Below are 17,164 nucleotides of genomic sequence, written 5' to 3' on the forward strand. Positions count from 1 at the left end.
GATTTTGATTTTTTGTTTTACATAAATTAATCTTGGTCTGTAGAAATAGTGAAATTATGAACATTTAGTAAACACTAATGTGTTTAAATTTTGTTTCACAGGAAATTTCAGTGTTAACTGCTCTGGAAACTAAACATACTCAGCAGCTGCGCTATGATGTGTGTGTGCTGGTTGGTCAAATGGTGCAGTTTTGTGCTACTAATGCGCCTGTGAAAGAGCCGTCCGAAGGGGGGGTCGTGTGAAGCGTTTTCAAAAGGTAAAAGGAAATTTTAACTTCCAATAAGCAGCGGTTGCCTGGGACACTTGAAGGTAAATGGTAAAGCAAGGTAATTGAAATGGCTTCAGAGAAAAGCTACTAAAATGGTTAGATGAACTGGGGAAAATTAACTTGGAAGAGCACTGATAGCATTGGGATTGAAACCATAAACTATGGCAGTGCTGTCACAGAGCAAACGGAGATAGTGTGAGGCAGAAAGGTGGAGAAGTGGAAACTGAAGAATGGTAGCTTGTCAAGGGAGCTGCAGAAGTTTACAAAGGTGTCTGTAGTTGTTTGTAAGTGCAGGAGTGGGGCTCAGTTCTTGGCTCATCCGTTCTTGTAGTTTTTCTGAATCCAGATCTGACACTCATGCTGGTTCTGCTTAGTTGCTCCGAGATGGTATTTTACACTCAAATTTTATTGTAAAATATTTGCTTAGACTTATTTTTTAAATGAAAATCAAAATTTGAAATACACTAGGCCTGAGTAGTCTTTTCAAGTACTTTTCAAGTAGTCTTTTTCAAAATATACCATCACCCTCCGAAAGGGAGTGACACTATATCTAAATGTCTGTCTCAGTTGGTGAGACTCTCTTTAATGCTCTGAGGATGTGAATTCCTTAGATTAAATGGGATGTATTCAATAAGGAAAAGGGCAAACAGGAATAATCATCAACTACACTAACAAGAACTGGCAAGAGCTGGTGAAGTAGCAGCTCTTCAAGAAAAGAATATTGTTTGTAGTCCTCTGTAATGCATAAGTTGGTGGTATCTTGCTATTTCAGCAAAGGCAAGTAACAGGACAGCACAGCCTGTGAGAGAGGGAAAGTAATCATCTTTCCTCTCTGCGCAGGATTTACAAGGCTTCATCTGGAATAGTGTCTTCAGTCTGGGGTATTACACTGTGGGCAAGAGCTAGACCTCTCGGAGAAAGCAAAGAGAATGTGCAGCGCCTGTAAGGCCTCAGTTACTAGGAAAGACAGAGCAGTTGGTGGTGTATACTCTACAATAGAAAAGGAGAGACAAAGCTTGAAGTGTGTAAGAGGGAAGCTTTGCGCTTTTGTGATCTGTCTCTCTGATGCAATTAATAATTGTTTCATGTCATGGTTATCATGTATAATAATGGACTTTTAGCTTGGAGCAAAAAAGTGTTAAGTCAGATACTTGGAAAAAAATCTAGTGATAAATGTAGTAGGATTTGGAGAGGACTTTGAACCCTTTGAAATTGGAGAACTTTAAAACTATGTTAGAGCATCAGCTTAAGTCTGAAGTGCATGTACAGATGATGCTTGGCCAACACCTTCAGCTTCTCCTAGCCCTAGAATTTAAGGAAGAAGTAAGAGCACCACTTACTGGTAAGAAACCTTTTACTACTTTGTCTGTATGAACATCCATGCAGAGGAACTTCAGGTAGTAGTACTGAAAGCTACAGTTTATCTTAAGGGTGGGCCTTAACATAAACTGCTCTTACACCCTGGTTAAGAGCAGTGCTCAGAGAAACTAGCCTTGGAGGGCTCCTTCATGTGAAAGCTTAGGGATGTCCAGACCCCATCCAGCCTTGCTTCCCTCTTGGCTTCTCAAGCTCCAAAGGAGCTGGCCCAGCCTAAGCTTTAACTTCCGTCACTGGTTGGGTGGTGGGGAAGGTGGTTTGGTTGACTCCAGGTCTTCCGGGGGGCCTCTCCACATCCTAGCCTGGAGTTGCTGGGTTTTGTGGATGATGAACCAACCAGCCCTTTCAGCAATGGCTTTAGTCTGTGATTGCTGAGGTGGTATCCGATTCTCTATGAGAATAGCTGAGACTTGTTTACTTGGCATAGTGGTATCCACCACCACAGCTACTGTTTTCACAAAACTTTCTGGCCATGAAAACCGTGGCTATTCTATACCTGAGATTTAAGTGACTTCTTGCAACTTTGCCAGCAGGCAAATAGTTGTAGCTTTCCATTAAGTAATAAGTACACTAGTACTCAAGTATTCTTTCTCCTTCCAGGGCAGATGCACAATGTGTCCTCTGCACTACCAATTTGTGCATGAAAAGCTTTCAGTCCTACAGCATTCGTGATGTAGCATCCACTGTGAGCTGCAGATAAATAAGTATAGAAAATAAGTAAGTAAGTGTGCCAATTACAAGTCTCTTCTAAGTAAGCAAGTTGATTTTGAGCATCTTCTGCCTGCCCCATCAATGGGCTAGGCATGTCACGATGGAAACGGGCACTGGGGGTAAACTTAGCTGGAGTGAGAGAGCAGTATGCCTACCAAGGTGAGGCTGCAGTCCAAATGCCAATATAAAGCGTATGTTGTAAAGTAACATGTCAACCATAGTTGAATGTGTGACTTGACTGAGTGACCATGATTGAGACATTGTAAGGATTAAGATCACTCTAATGTAGTTTAGCTTAGTTCTAGCAGAGAGCATAACAAATGCTAACATACAATGGCTTGTATATGTAAATGTTTGGACTACATCATCCTCAACTTTATGGCTTAAAATAATAATACATTTTTAAATGCTGCTGTGGTTTAGAACAAGATTTTTGCAATATGATCTCTTTATTGAGAGGGCATGATCATCTGAAAACAATAGAAGAACTGCTGTTTAACTTTAGTGCTCTCTTAAGGAAGACTCAACAGGAAGATGTTAGTGTAACTTATGAAAAACAAGCCGCAAAAATCATAGAATCAGTAAGGCTGGAAGGGGCCTCTGGAGATCATCTAGTCCACCCTCCCTGCTCAGCAGGGTCACCTAGAGCATGTTAGCCAGGGTTGCATCCAGGCGGGCCTTGAAGATCTCCAGGGAAGGAGACTCCACGACCTCTCTGGGCAACCTGTCCCAGTGCTCCGGCACTCTCACAGGGAAGAAATTCCCCCTCACGGTCAGGCAGAACTTCCTGTGCTTCAATTTCTGCCCATTGCCTCTTGTCCTGTCACATGGGACAACTGAAAAGAGTTTGTCCCCGTCCCCTTGACACTCTCCCTTCAGGTACTTGTACACATTGATAAGATCCCCCCTCAGCCTTCTCTTCCCCAGGCTGAAGAGGCCCAGCTCTCGCAGCCGTTCTTTGTAGGGCAGATGCTCCAGCCCTCTGACCTTCGTAGCCCTATGCTGGACTCTCTCCAGTAGCTCCAGGTCTCTCTTGTACTGGGGAGCCCAGAACTGGACACAGTGCTCGAGATGAGGCCTCCCCAGGGCTGAGCAGAGGGGCAGGATCACCTCCCTCCACCTGCTAGCAACACTCTTCCCAGTGCAGCCCAGGAGACCATTGGCCTTCCCGGCCACAGGGGCACATTGCTGGCTCATGGTCAACTTGTCATCCACCAGCACTCCCAGGTCCTTCTCTGCAGAGCTGCTCTCCAGCAGGTCAGCCCCCAGCTTGTACTGGTGCCTGGGGTTATTTTTCCCTAGGTGCAGCACTCTGCCCTTGTTGAACCTCGTGAAGTTCCTCTCTGCCCAGCTCTCCAGCCTGTCCAGGTCTCTCTGAATGGCAGCACGGCCCTCTGGTGTGTCAGCCACTCCTCCCAGCCTGGTATCCTCAGATACCACAAAATATCACATGGTCATATTGCTAAAATATTAGCTTCTACGAACACAGTTTGAATGACTACACGAGCCTGCTCTGCGATGCATAGAGGCCGTCACTCAGCGTTCAGTCCATGAGTGGGCTCCCTGAGCTGTAAGGGGTGCTAGTCAGTGGTGGCAGTAAAGCTGGATTTTTGGTGAAAAGTTCAAGTGAGAGATAGATACTGACTTGGACAACCGCGCCTTTGCGCTTCACTGCGCTCATGCCACCGAACCCTGAGTGCTTCCTGACACAGTCTGAGGGCAGCCCAGTAGCAGCAACTTGGCTGCCAGGCACTTGCACGGCCGCTGATTGCGCTTTGGAACAAGAAGGTTGCTTTCGACTGCAGCTGGCCCTCACATGAGCTTGGCTTTGATGTGGTGTTTCCTTTAAAGGACTGGTGAGTTGGGTTTCTGTTTAAATGTCAGACCTGTCATTACTTTTCATTATTTCCCTACCATTGACTTTTGGTCCATCAGGACAACACCCCCATCCCAAGGTCAAGATCACTTTAACCTAGGCACTGCATCGAGAGGCAGAACATGTCCCTTTTCCACAGAGTGCATATCAGGTTATTTCAGAGTGAATTTGGGCTTCTAGAGCAACCACCCACCCCTGCTCCTGCAGGTTCAGAGGAAGTTGTCTTTTAAGCTTGAAAACAAGAAATTTTGACTTCAGACTATGAAACAGGACAGTTACTGGATCCTGACAGTCCAGTAAACAAAAATTTGCATAAGTAGTGCAGCTGCATCAATGTCTCCTGCAAGCAAAGATTGAAATGAAAAGCATTTTAAAAAGGTGTTGTAATAAATTTTAGTGGTAATGTGCAACTTTTAAAACTGTCATATAACAGTAATAGAAATACTGATTTTTTTTTCCATACAACAGCCATGTTCACACAATAATACAACTATAAACATTATTAAAGTTTTATTAACAAAAGCTTTGTACATACCTTTTCATACACTGGGAATTTTACATCTAGTCAAAATAACAGCACATTTTCATTTTACCATTTGTACAAATTGTTACAGAATATTCACCAGTGGGCTGAGTAAGTAAAATAAACCACTGATTTACTTTTGTAAAGTATCTACAAAAGTGATTTATGACATTTTAAAAAAATTCCCCAGAACATATAAAAATAAATTATTTTTCCTTTTTCAATTAAATCTACTAATTAGAAATATTACAAATCAAAATATCAATGTTTTCTTATGAATTCTTCACAATACAAAACAGATTCACAAAACTTTATTTACAGAAATGAGGTAAGAACTGTGCAATGTTTAACTAAGAAACATATTGCAGAATTAACATGTTCTTCCAAATAAGTACACAGTGGAGGTCTAATTACAGCTGGGTCTTTTCCTCTAATAATTCCCACCTTAATATTGATTAGTGGTCGCTACCCCAATTTAAACCATACTTTGCCACACTGCATAGACACGCCATGAAATCAGCTACTGTAGGTGGAAGTGTTCTAACACAAGTTCACCCGTTTCAACCACTGATAAATTTTAGTGGGAAATATTTTTTGGTAATTTATTAGTGAAAAGTGACCCAGGTAACAATCTGCCTGAGCTGTCTACAGTGGTATAAACACTTCTAGTAAAGGCAGAACAACAAGGCTGCTGGTGCAACACTGAATATTCCTGCTGCTAACAAGGACACCTCTAGTGCATGATCAGCTGTTTGCAGCCATTCCAACAAAACGGAGGTAGCAACAGGCACTTGGTTTAGGCCAAACACTGCACATACTTTTCCAGTGTGGCCTTCTCGTCTGGTAAGAAAACTTTTCCATTTGAACCAAACTGGTTTATTTAAAAACCTCAGAACTCTAAAACCTACACCAAAATTAATAAACTTTGGATTCCATACTGTAGTTCTTATTCAGGAAAATCTCACACTATGTATTAACAGGAATTTAAAGGAATAAAAAGTTCAAAAGTGGATTCCCTTATGAGTCAGATTTCAAAATACACATGTAAAAAAGAACAAATAGCAAATCCAGACTGCCATTACAACCTTAGTCTAAAAGGATATATTGCAACTGCAGCAGATCAGACTGGCTGGGGAAGGGAATAGGGGTTGTTCTAAAAACTACTGCTCTGAAACCAAAATAATCCATGACTGCAGACAGTTTACTAGCCTTTGAATTTATAATAAGATTAGTACTCAAGAATCAAGCATATATATTTTCTATGTTCGAATTTGTACTTAGTACCATCATATTGACAAAATAATTACGATTTGCAGAATTTTATCTTTTCACAGTCTGAAACAGGAAAAAGTCCTTCCATTTTAGTGCAACAAGTAAGTAAATCACAGCCTACCAAGAATATCCTTACTGAAACCTATTAACCTTTTGCTGTGCAGTAAGAGTTCCTTGTTGCATTTCTTCGTATCTGCAGAAAGGAAGACTGCAGTTAGCATTCAGATGAAGTGCTATAACAGCAGGACAAGCAGTTCCTCAAGTATCATTCAAATGTCAACTCTTCTCTGATGCAACTGGTCCAGTTTTATCATTGAGCCTCTGTGTAAGAGAAAATACTTCTAAAAATCAGATTATAAAAGACAGAGCTAAGTAAAATTAAATTCATGCAAACGACAAAGCAGAGTTGATGCACACTATGGACAAAACAGCAGATGAGGTCAAAATAATACAGCTATATAATCAGTAAATAATTTATTCTTGTAAAGAATAATCTTGTTTCACAGAATCAACAGTGGGAAAGGAAAAAATAATTACACTGAAATAACTCCTATTTAATTAGGCTTTCACAGCTAGTACAAACTTCCACTTTCATCCCAGCAAGAGTTTCTATTCCTGGCTGTTAGTCTCCTCCCTGAATCCACTTGTTAGCCCAGAAAATTTCAGGTGATCTCTGATGCTTTTTACCCACTAGAGAAAGGTTGATGAAACAGAAGATTTTCACTACATCCAAACCCCCAAAACATACAAACAACACACCCTTATCCACATACTCAAAGTTTTCACATCTATCTGCTCCCTCAGAGCAGAAATACAATTTCCATACCTCAATGAATTTCCCTTCTCTGGCAATGCCTTGCATGATTATCAGTTCTTGCATAAATCACTACAAAGATGTTTTCTGCATCCTGTTCTCCAAACAGGGCTGAGCAAAAACCCCACTACATTCACTGATCATTCTGAAATGTTTGAAAAATTTGTTAGTCTTTTCCTATCTTCCTCCCCCCCAAAAAAAGAAAACTGCAATTAAAAACATTTATTTTTAAATGTTTTATTTAGAAGATATTCAGTATTTCCTTGAATTCTTTCCACTTAATTAACTGTTATAAGAAAAAAAACTAAAATTGCAACAGCATATCTGGAAAATGTACTAGTGCTGCCCGGTCAGGCTGTCCAGACTATAGCTATTTGTAAAATGCCCAAACAGATCTGTTGCTTATAAAATTACTTTGTAGAAAATTGGGGCAGATCCGTACTAGAACAAATATTTCGCATTTCTAAATGGGGGTCATAAAGTAAACTCCTCTGATACAACCATTCGGCTCTTCCCCTCAGTGACCAGAAAAGAACATGATCTTACTGGATCTTGTACTAGTTTGCAATATCACAGTAATGGGCCAGATTAGAAAATGAAAATAACCACACACACAAAGCTTAGCAGAAGTACGTGCTCGTATTTCTGAATAGAAGGGAGAGGTTGGCAGGGAAACTGTCCTGAAAATTCATCAGCTACATTGTATGTCTCACCGTATATTTGGGGCAATGCCATCGAAGTACTGCAAAGCCCAGGCTCTTCTCCACCACTGTGGCTCTAGTTCCAGCAATGCCTCTACAGCAGCTGCAACTTTGGGGATGGGGGGGAGGGCAGCACTTGACCCCAAACTCTTCCCATCCGTGGTTGCAGAACAACTACCCTTTTGTCACTGCCATTGCCACTTCAGCTCTTCTCCAAAGACTCTTGTGTGTCCAGGAAAAGTTTTACTACTCTATTAAGCAAGGGAAGAGTTGCTCAGCCTCCCAGTGTACATATTCACCTTCTCACACCAAAATGTAAATCCATAGAATGCATTCTCCTCATACATATTTCACCTTCCCCGCTGTGGGCTCCTCATCTCCCAAGCCATCAAACGGTCAGCTAATGTACAGCAACTGAGCTTTGCAGCTCCACAGTGCCTGGCCAGGACAAACTCTCCAAGTCAGGTCATTAAAAAAAAAAAGTGAGGAAAGTGGGCTGAGGAGAATCAGAATCAATAGTTTGGCAAGATACACCAAGAGAAGGGCAAGGCCCACTGGATTGGAGTCCTGACCCAAGGAAGCAGAAGTGTGTATAGCACAGCAGATAGGTGTAAGAGAGTGCAAGTTCACCTTAAACAAAAACCAAAACATACCCACACCAGAATAAAAAATACCACCCCGAGTTGTGAATAAATACACATAACTTGCTGCTTTTCTTTTAATTACCTAATCAAGAGACTTCATTAAAAATGAGGTGAGAAATATACTTACTGTCACCTTCTGAGCTGCATTATCTCCATGAATTGTAAGGAAGGGGTTGGTAGTAGCTGCATTAAGTGGTGATGCCTGTGTGCCTGAAAGCAAGTTGTTTATGGGTATCTGTGTTCCTCCAGTAATCTGCAATTGCTGTACTTCAGACTGATGGTGTTGATGGTGATGGTGCTGCTGCTGTACTAATTGGTACAAAAGGGCTTGATGCTGTTCCTTGAGTAAGATGAGGAAAAAAAGTAATTAAGAATTAGGTAACAAATACTAGATCCTCCCTGGCTTCTTGCTTGCCCAGATCTTTAGCCAGGGCAATCACTGAATTAACGCCAGTTAATTTAGATTACGCTAAAGAAATTCCACAAGACTGAGGGCAAGGGAAGAAAGTGCTTGTTAACGTTTCCTGAAATTGGCAGTTTATCAGAAGCTCAACTAAGTCTACTGGCTTTGCCAAGCCTCTGTCAGAAGAAACATATCTGAGAAGAGTATCAATTCATGTTTGTCAAAGTAACAGAACTATGCAATTAACAACACAGATAGTTAAAACAGCTGCCAAGTGGCATATATGAATACTGTAGGGCAGAGCAGAGCCAGCTTATGATATGATTCACAAATTTTTTTTCTGCTATAATCTTAGTGGAATCAGGGAATAGCTTAGGATATTGTTATAATCAATACATGTTCCCGAATGCTGCTGCCCACAGCTGACGTTGAGCGAGACAAGCCAGCATGTCCACAGAGGATGAAATGGAACTAAAGGCACCAGGCAACAGTTCATAGCAGCACACTCAGCCCAATGGCAGACTGTGATTTACCATGACTGTATCATCCAAAAACACAGAAACCCTTCAAAACCCGGAAGATTTTCAAAAGCAGTAATATGTTAAACATCTCTTTTATATTGTGCTGAGAAGTCTGTCCATACCTTAGAATATTCTAAGACTAATAAATCATAATTAAAACTTACTGATGTGAGTTGCTGAGTACTGAGTAATTGCTGAAATTGCTGGTGCTGTTGATGGAGTAGAAGCTGTCTCTGCTGGTCAGGAAGTAATCCTAGTCCTGAGGCACTGTAGGGTTTGACAGGACAATACTGTTATTTATACAGAAGTATGGAAACTTTTTACTTAAGCTTTCCATGAAAAAAGATGTGTATAAATACATGGTTCCCCTTTAGCATTTTGATTGCATACCGTCAAACATTAAATAAAGAGTCTATCTGGTCATTTACATTTTTGTTAATACACACACAGACATTGTCAATCTCCCTCCCCCTCCACCCACCCCCATGTCCTGTTGATACACTTTTTCATTTATTTTGAGCAACATCTAACCTGTAACTTAAGTTCTCTACCTGCGTATTATTTTAAACTCAGATACGATGGTAATGTCTAAATCTAATTTTCACACAGAACTGCCTGAACGGATTCTGAAGCTCAGAAAGTTACCAAGAGTAGCAATTTACAGTAACATCCGGGAATCTTTTTAATTACAGAACAGTATAAAAAGATTTGAAAGTAGAGCAGTTTTCTCACGTGACTTTCCATCATCTTAGGAGTACTGACTTAAAGCAGCTCCAAACTTGTCCACCACCATGTGATCTACCCATGTTCCGAGAGCTCACAATAACATGGTAGTAAACTTGCATGCCTTAATATTAAAGAAATAGTCCGATACTTGAAACTGAAACAGCACTGAACTCAAGAGCAGCAGGAGCAGTGTTGTGTGCAGTATCAGAAACAACAGTCTCAACAAATGGAAACTACTTTTATGCTTTTTTCCCTCCCTTATTTTTTCTTCATCCAAAGTCATTTCAGGGCCTTTCCACAGCATAATTCCAATAACAGAAAGGTTCTCTTACGTCTTTCACAGAAAAAAGTTTGTAATGGAGGAAACAGTATAAGGAACATGCATCTCATTAGTAAAATTGTATTAACACTAATTATAATTAATTCTTGCTTGGCCTGAATATTTTTCTTCTGCATATACAACTAACAATATTGAAACCTCATAGAAAAAGATGGTCGTCATAAAACATCTCAAAAGAAAGGGGAACCAGTGAATCATCTGAGCGAGCTTTATATAGCAAGAGAATTGTGGGGAAAAATGCACTAAAATTATTGTTAATGAGGGAGCAATGGAGAAAGAGATTGTGCAAGAGAGAAACAGAGAAAGGGCACTACCAATAGTTGTACAGCATGAACTTGCAGTAGCACAGAATGGGGAATCACTAGATTCCAGACAGGATGATAATAGTTAGAATGAAAGCAACAGGACAGGGGACTAGTCGTAATATTCTGCGTGACGGGGAGTAGTGCATTACAAGGCTACGCACTCAAAGGTTACAGCAATTAAGATGCACAGAAGAATAAACAAAAAAACTTCTGCAATATAAGCAGAACCAAAATCATACGAGAAAACAGAAGTGCTTGGACATGATCAATATATTTTGACATTACCTGAAAGTGGAAAAGCAGTATCAATAATAATCAGTTTTGTATTAACAGAGTATTTTTTATTACAAAGGACTCCTCCTCACACTGCTGAGGAGAGTAACTCAAAGTTCTAGTGTTTTCAGCAGACCTCTGATACTCAAGAAAGGAGGTATCTTTCCACTATGCAAATATCTTCTGTTTAGCCTAGGAGATTTTTATCTTCCTTATGATATAAATCAAGAAAAATATAACCCCCTCAGTAAAATTATCACAGCACATCAAAATAGCAGTACACTTGAAAGTACCAGATTTATGAGCCCAGCGAAGCAATCCTAGACAATGATACTGTATGAGAACATTCAGGAGCTAAGGAACAGTGAGGAAAGAAAATGGATAGAGAAGCTAGAAAAACAGATCCCTTGCATCTTTCCAACCACAAATGCCTTTAAGTGGGTAATCTATCATAATATCCAAAAATACTACTTAAAACAACCCACTCCCTATCTGTGTGTGTTTCTTTCTACACAGAACTGCAGATTTCTTTCCTAAATCGAAGGACAATGTGAGGGGGTGGGGGAAGGGAACAGGAAGAAGAAAATGAGATTGCCCAGGCTCTCCTCTGCCCCAAAATACTTTCAGACCGAGCAGTCCATTCCCCTTCTTGGAAAGCAGCTACCTCATTTGTTATCTGTTTACCTTGCAGCTCAAGCAGCAGCAGTTTGCACCGCTTACTATACTTGTTTAGGAGGAAGGGCTGTTTATTACAAATACTCATACATAGATCTTTTCACACGTTTAAAAATTCTTAAGGAATGTCCACTCTAAACTAATTTTGTTGTCAGATACTGAGAACTGTGAAAACAGCATGCAACTGCATTGCTACTCTAGTTAGGTATGCCTACTGCATCTTTAATTACATGAATATACTGTTGTCCTCCTCCCCCTCTCTCCTTCATACTGCAACAAATGGGAGCATTTCCAGTGATACTTCAATCCTGGAAGACCAAGTGGCAGGACCAAGAATGTTCTTTTCTGAACTGAGAAAAACCTAAAGCACATTTACATAATTATATTTGTTTTGGAATGTGACTTGATTTAAAAAACAGGAATAAATGGACACTCTCTATGATCCCCTAAAGCTCAACAGAAAAAAATCTTTTCTCTAATTTGACTGTTCATGCTTCCATTAAATTCCTTTCTTGGTTTCATTCACAGAACAGCAGCAGAACTTAGATAATTAGAAACTAAGAAACAAAAACAAAAAGAAAAAACCTTTTACATAAAGCAGCTTAAAAATTTAGCTAAACTGAGGAACAGCAGACACTGTCAAGAAGAATATAAATAGTAAATTCTTACCTGTTATTTAGTGTAGTTGGCAGCGGATGTGTTGCATTGGGTGGCACGGTTGCATGAGTGAGAGGAGAAGGGTTCTGTGATATTGTTGCTGGGGTCTGAATTACCCCATTTAAAGCCCCTACAATTCCATTGATTGCCAGCTGGTTAGCTGGCAATGCTCCAATTATTCCACCCACACCAGGCACTGCAGGAATGGTGGAGGTTACAGTCTGCATACCACTAGCTAGTGCCCCCACTGTCACACCATTGACCTGTTGAACTCCTGTGACTCCTGAGCCTTGCTGAGCTGGACTCTGCCCAGCAGGTGGTGGAGTGGAAAGAGCTGATGAACTGCTGGTGCTTTGTCCGCTGGAGGTTATCTCCTAGTGTAAAAAACAAACAACAAAACCCCCTCAGCTGCATAAAATTTCACATAACAGTGATATGCAAGGACTAAGATGAGTTAGCTTGTAACAAGTTTTAAGTTTAGAAGCAACAAATAAACATTACCTGATTTAATACAGGAAGAGAATTGTCTGGTAAAAAACTGTTTCCCAGATGAGGGCTTTTACTGCTGTTCAAAGAATCAGTGCTAGGCGCTAAAGAAATTAATTAAAAAAATACATAGTGTTAAATCTCTACAAAGTGTAAAGCGATTCAGAATAATTATTTCAAAATAATGTCAAAGGTAAACACAGAACAAAAAGCTAGCATAAAGTCATTTTTAAAATCATAGCTGAATAGAAAAATACTAGCTAGACTGATAAATCAATAGATTCAAACAGAGGTGCTCCAGATTGAAGAAAAAAGAAATCGCACAGAAACAAGTAAGAGTGGTTCATACAAGTCTTCCAATTTTAGGCATTAGAGATTTTTTTTTTAAAACCTCATGCCAATCAGTAGTCTATTCTCATCATCCATGTATATGCATCTCCCATCAACGGTTTATATGGATGAAATATCTATTTAATATAATCATCTTTTAGCTGCTCTGATACTTTCAATACTTCCCTCTGCTTACCTGCTTGTACTGGAAATGCATGTACTTGATGAGAAGGGCTAGGATTTGAAGTTATTGTTGGAAAGGGAACTGATAGTTGTGCATTGAGTAGCTGAAGGCGTTCCTTTTTAGCAGTCAGATTCTTTATCTGTTCTTCTAAACGCCTGTTTTCAACCTGAAGTTGATGTAATGATTTAAGCATTCCTAAAACTAAGAGAAAACAAGCATGTTTTATCTTTTACAGCTACAAAGTTTTTCTTTCTTCCAGTTAAGGAATTGCTCATGATTGTACATTGTTGCTAAAATTTTAAAGAATGAATAACACCTTCAATAGAAATATATATAAAAATATATTAAAAAATTAAAATTGGCAAATAATTAAACTATGTGTGAAAATTATTAAACAAAATTATTAATCAAAAATACACTGCATGAGACATTAATTGTCTGATACACCAACACTCTGGCTCAAAGTCGCATCATTAAGGCTTATGCAATTATCAGTACATGGTAACTTATCCTCAAAACCAAACAGAAAAATAGTATTATTTTAGTAACACAAGTTAATTGTGTAGTTGGGAAAATTTATTCCCGTTATTAAAAAATAAAATTTAACCTACTAGCAAAACAGAAACAATTGTGAAATATGCATTCAACAATATAGCGAACCAAAAACGTTTATGTAAAAATAAACAGAAAGTGTTTTTTTTTTTTTTTTATGGTTAAGGAGTTGCGCTGTTTTGCTTCCCTGTACAATAAATCACAAACTTAGAGAAGCAATGAAAAAATTTCATCCATTGTTAAATTATCTTTGAATCAGGACACACCTTGTTGGCAACAGGTATCTTCCATTTGCTTTCAGAGGTGATCTACAAATCACCCAGCAGGGAGCACTGTGTGAGCACTGCAGTTACCACCCCCTTTTTTGCAAATAAAGGGCATCTTCTGAACTAGCATGATTTCTCCCATGCACATTTTTCTCAATTCTGATTTTTGTTTCAGAACTTGGATTCCCCAACTAGTACCAGAGTGTGACTGTAAAGCCACAGGGATAGCCATTTTTTTAAATTCTAAATTGTATTTGTTTAACATGACCTCTGGGCCTACAACAGACATAAGTCTACTGGTATAGGCACATCTGGTCATTTCCCAAGGATTTAGCTTTTATCCCTCCTCTTCAAGAACATACAAAGGAACCCTCAGTGAGCCCAAATGAGATGCAATAAGACTTAGCTAAACCTGTCCTCCAGCTATCATGTTTAAAGGATTATCCCTGCATGAATTTCCTCACAATTAGCATTTTTGTCAGGATACCATTCATAAAAATACCGACTAGATACCACTTGATACTACCAACAAGAATAATGTGTTCAATAAAGCATAACACAAAAATTGATCTGGTAATAAAACATACATATTTTAACTTAATCAGTTCCAGTGATACTTGAAAAAATAAATGATTTACTCGATTTGTGACTTTCATGAGATACAGAACATAAGCGAGATACAAAAGCAGAGTAAGATACCTGCCAACATTAGTAGGAAGGTTGGGTTTGAGGTTTTTTTGTTTTGTGTTTTTAAACAACAACAGAAGCAGGCAGTTTAGATTTAATATATCAAAAATAAAACAATAATGAAACATTATAGCAATCCATATCATATGATATAAAGTAGAATTGAGGAACTGTGTTATTCAGAGGTTTATAACAGCTATAGAAGTTCACAGTTGTGGATCATAAGGGTCCAGAATTCATTTCCAAATTCCACAACCAACTGGATCGATGTGCAAGTTACTTCCTCTTGCATGACACCACTTCCACATCCATAAACACATCAGTAATGACTGAGAACTCGTGTGATCTACTGAAGCCAAGTGCTGCATTAAGAAATATGTTATAATTCTACATTACAGTTGTATTTCATTCACAACAGAAAATAAGTCTTTAGATATTCTTGGACAATCACTGGATTACAGTTATTCATAATACAAACAGTAGTAAAACAGAATGCGAGTACTTACTGTCACTCGGGGTGCCTTGCTCCAGTAAAAACTGCTGTCCTTCACTCCACTGCCTCTCCAGAAGCTGTTCTATGCTGGCTGCTACGGGGGGCAAGTTTTCCCCACAACTGTTCCCTGATTGATCATAGCGAATCTGTAAGCTGCTTACTGGGGATCTGTTGAAAATATTGGAATTTGTACATTTAAAGCAAAGGGGAAAGCTGCTGAAGTTTTTTTTTACTTTATGTCAGCCCACAGCACCTACATACCTTACACTTCTGAGGCTAAACTAATTCATCTAAATCACTAAGAACTCCTGGTTGCAAGGCTTTAACGAAAAATAGCACAACACTTCACAATATGAGAATTTATACTCAGAAAGCCCCAAATCTCTTGAGCATATAGACTAACAAAATACCTGACAAACAGCATTGTATTAAATTATACAATACTATTTCTACAGCAAGAAATAGTAGTATATATAGATACAGTGTACCTATCTTAAAGAGAAATTCCAAACTTTTAGCGAAAACTAAGCATCATTTATTATTAAAATCTGCACAGTAATGGCACTTCCAGACAGAAGGGCATCCACTGCCTCGTTTGTTCTAAAAATGAAACATGTAAAACCAGATTTCTGAAATAGTATTTTCACACAGACCATCAGAAGGAACTCAATGAACATTAAGGCTGTCCTCTGCCCCTCCTGTGCACACTTAGTATGCTTCCTTTTTTACTCATGATCACACATGGTTCAAAGAATAATCTTTTTGCCACATGTCTTTTCTCATTCAGGGTAAAATTAAATACTCAGGATAGAGCCACTGTGAAAGCTAGGTACCCCTTAGGTTTTAAGATAAGGCTGCTTTTTCGTTGGATGGGCAAAATTTAATCTCTGAGCAAATCCAGATGCTCAATTTTTTTTCCTCAGTGTCAGAACTCTGGTTTCAGGTATGTATGGCCTCACTCCTTACCCAGAACTAATGCCAAATCCCACTAAAATTTGGTTGGTGTCTTTAAATTTTTTTTTTTTTTTTTTTTTTTTTTAAGTAATCAGCTCCAGTGACCTCACTTTCAGATTCTTATATATTAGTTACTACTGTAGTGATAGCTCCTGGCTCTGCCACAGGATCACAGCTGCACCACTCTTCAAAGAATACAAACCTATCAAAAAGACCACCATAGTCCCAAGTACAGGACAACATATAGCACTCAGGAAATCAGTGTGTTAATTATGATTAGTGTAATAAGCAGCAGTCACAGCACATTAGCTGCCTAATAACTGTCTAGCATTTTGTAGACACCAGAGCAAACTGATTTTTATAAGAAAGGGGTTTAAATAAGTGACTTAAGAGCTCTGTAGGTGTCTAGAAATAATTCCTCTTTCGCATACAGAATGAAAGGAGAAAAACACTTATTAAAAAAAAAAAAAAAAAACACACACACACACACACACACCGCTGATGAACGGGAAACCAAGGTGGTATTTTCTGACAGGAGATAACAGTTCAACTACATTTAGCCGTTCAGCACAGACATGCTAAACGGACTTAGAAGTAGTTGTCTACACTTTGTGCTGAAACGACGAGAAGGAAGATTTTGCAGAAACATTCTGAACAGAGGCACTCCATACAAACAGTGCACTAAAATAAAAATAGTAACAAAAAAAACTATGGTATTTCTTTCTCTACATGCTTTTTGAAAGCATATAATGCTACACTAACAGACTGCTCCATTAGCATTATGAAGCACCAACAAAATTCTGGATGAACCTAGGACTGCTTCCTATCAATTTCACAAATGTGGAAGCAAAGTAAAGTGAGATTATATAATCTCTGCAATCCTACACTGTCTACAGAAGGAAAAAGAATCTAGGTTTCTCTGTGTCTCCATCTATCCTCCTCCACCTGAATGACTACTCAGTCTATTACGTACAGTACAATTTCTAATGCAAGGATTGAATCCTTATTCCAAAAATTTTATCATTTTTAATCAATTTTATCATAGTTTCCCATAGAATTATAATGTGTTGCATGTGTGACTTTGATGCACTCACTGTGATTAGAATTCTTTCTTTGTTTCATGCTT

The 17,164-nt window shown here is 39.0% G+C and overlaps 1 protein-coding gene across 4 annotated transcripts in view; it reads right to left on the reverse strand.

The window, feature by feature from the left end:
* Positions 1-4,727: 4,727 nt before the first annotated feature.
* The window catches only part of MLLT10 (MLLT10 histone lysine methyltransferase DOT1L cofactor), a 130,836-nt gene continuing 118,399 nt past the window's right edge, over positions 4,728-17,164 (reverse strand). For 2 of the 4 annotated variants that reach the window (XM_062569034.1, XM_062569038.1), the window contains 7 exons: positions 15,098-15,252; positions 13,099-13,287; positions 12,588-12,676; positions 12,099-12,460; positions 9,275-9,377; positions 8,314-8,526; positions 4,728-6,365 (listed from right to left, as the gene is read on the reverse strand). In XM_062569034.1, coding sequence (XP_062425018.1) covers positions 6,297-6,365; positions 8,314-8,526; positions 9,275-9,377; positions 12,099-12,460; positions 12,588-12,676; positions 13,099-13,287; positions 15,098-15,252 — 1,180 coding nt within the window. In that variant the 3' untranslated portion in view covers positions 4,728-6,296. Of the gene's footprint in view, positions 6,366-6,681; positions 6,987-8,313; positions 8,527-9,274; positions 9,378-12,098; positions 12,461-12,587; positions 12,677-13,098; positions 13,288-15,097; positions 15,253-17,164 lie in introns of those variants that run through there. The other 2 variants (XM_062569035.1, XM_062569036.1) reach the window with 2 other exon arrangements.

This window comes from Rhea pennata, chromosome 2 (genome assembly GCF_028389875.1).
Source record: "Rhea pennata isolate bPtePen1 chromosome 2, bPtePen1.pri, whole genome shotgun sequence".
Taxonomy (NCBI): Eukaryota; Metazoa; Chordata; class Aves; order Rheiformes; family Rheidae; genus Rhea; species Rhea pennata.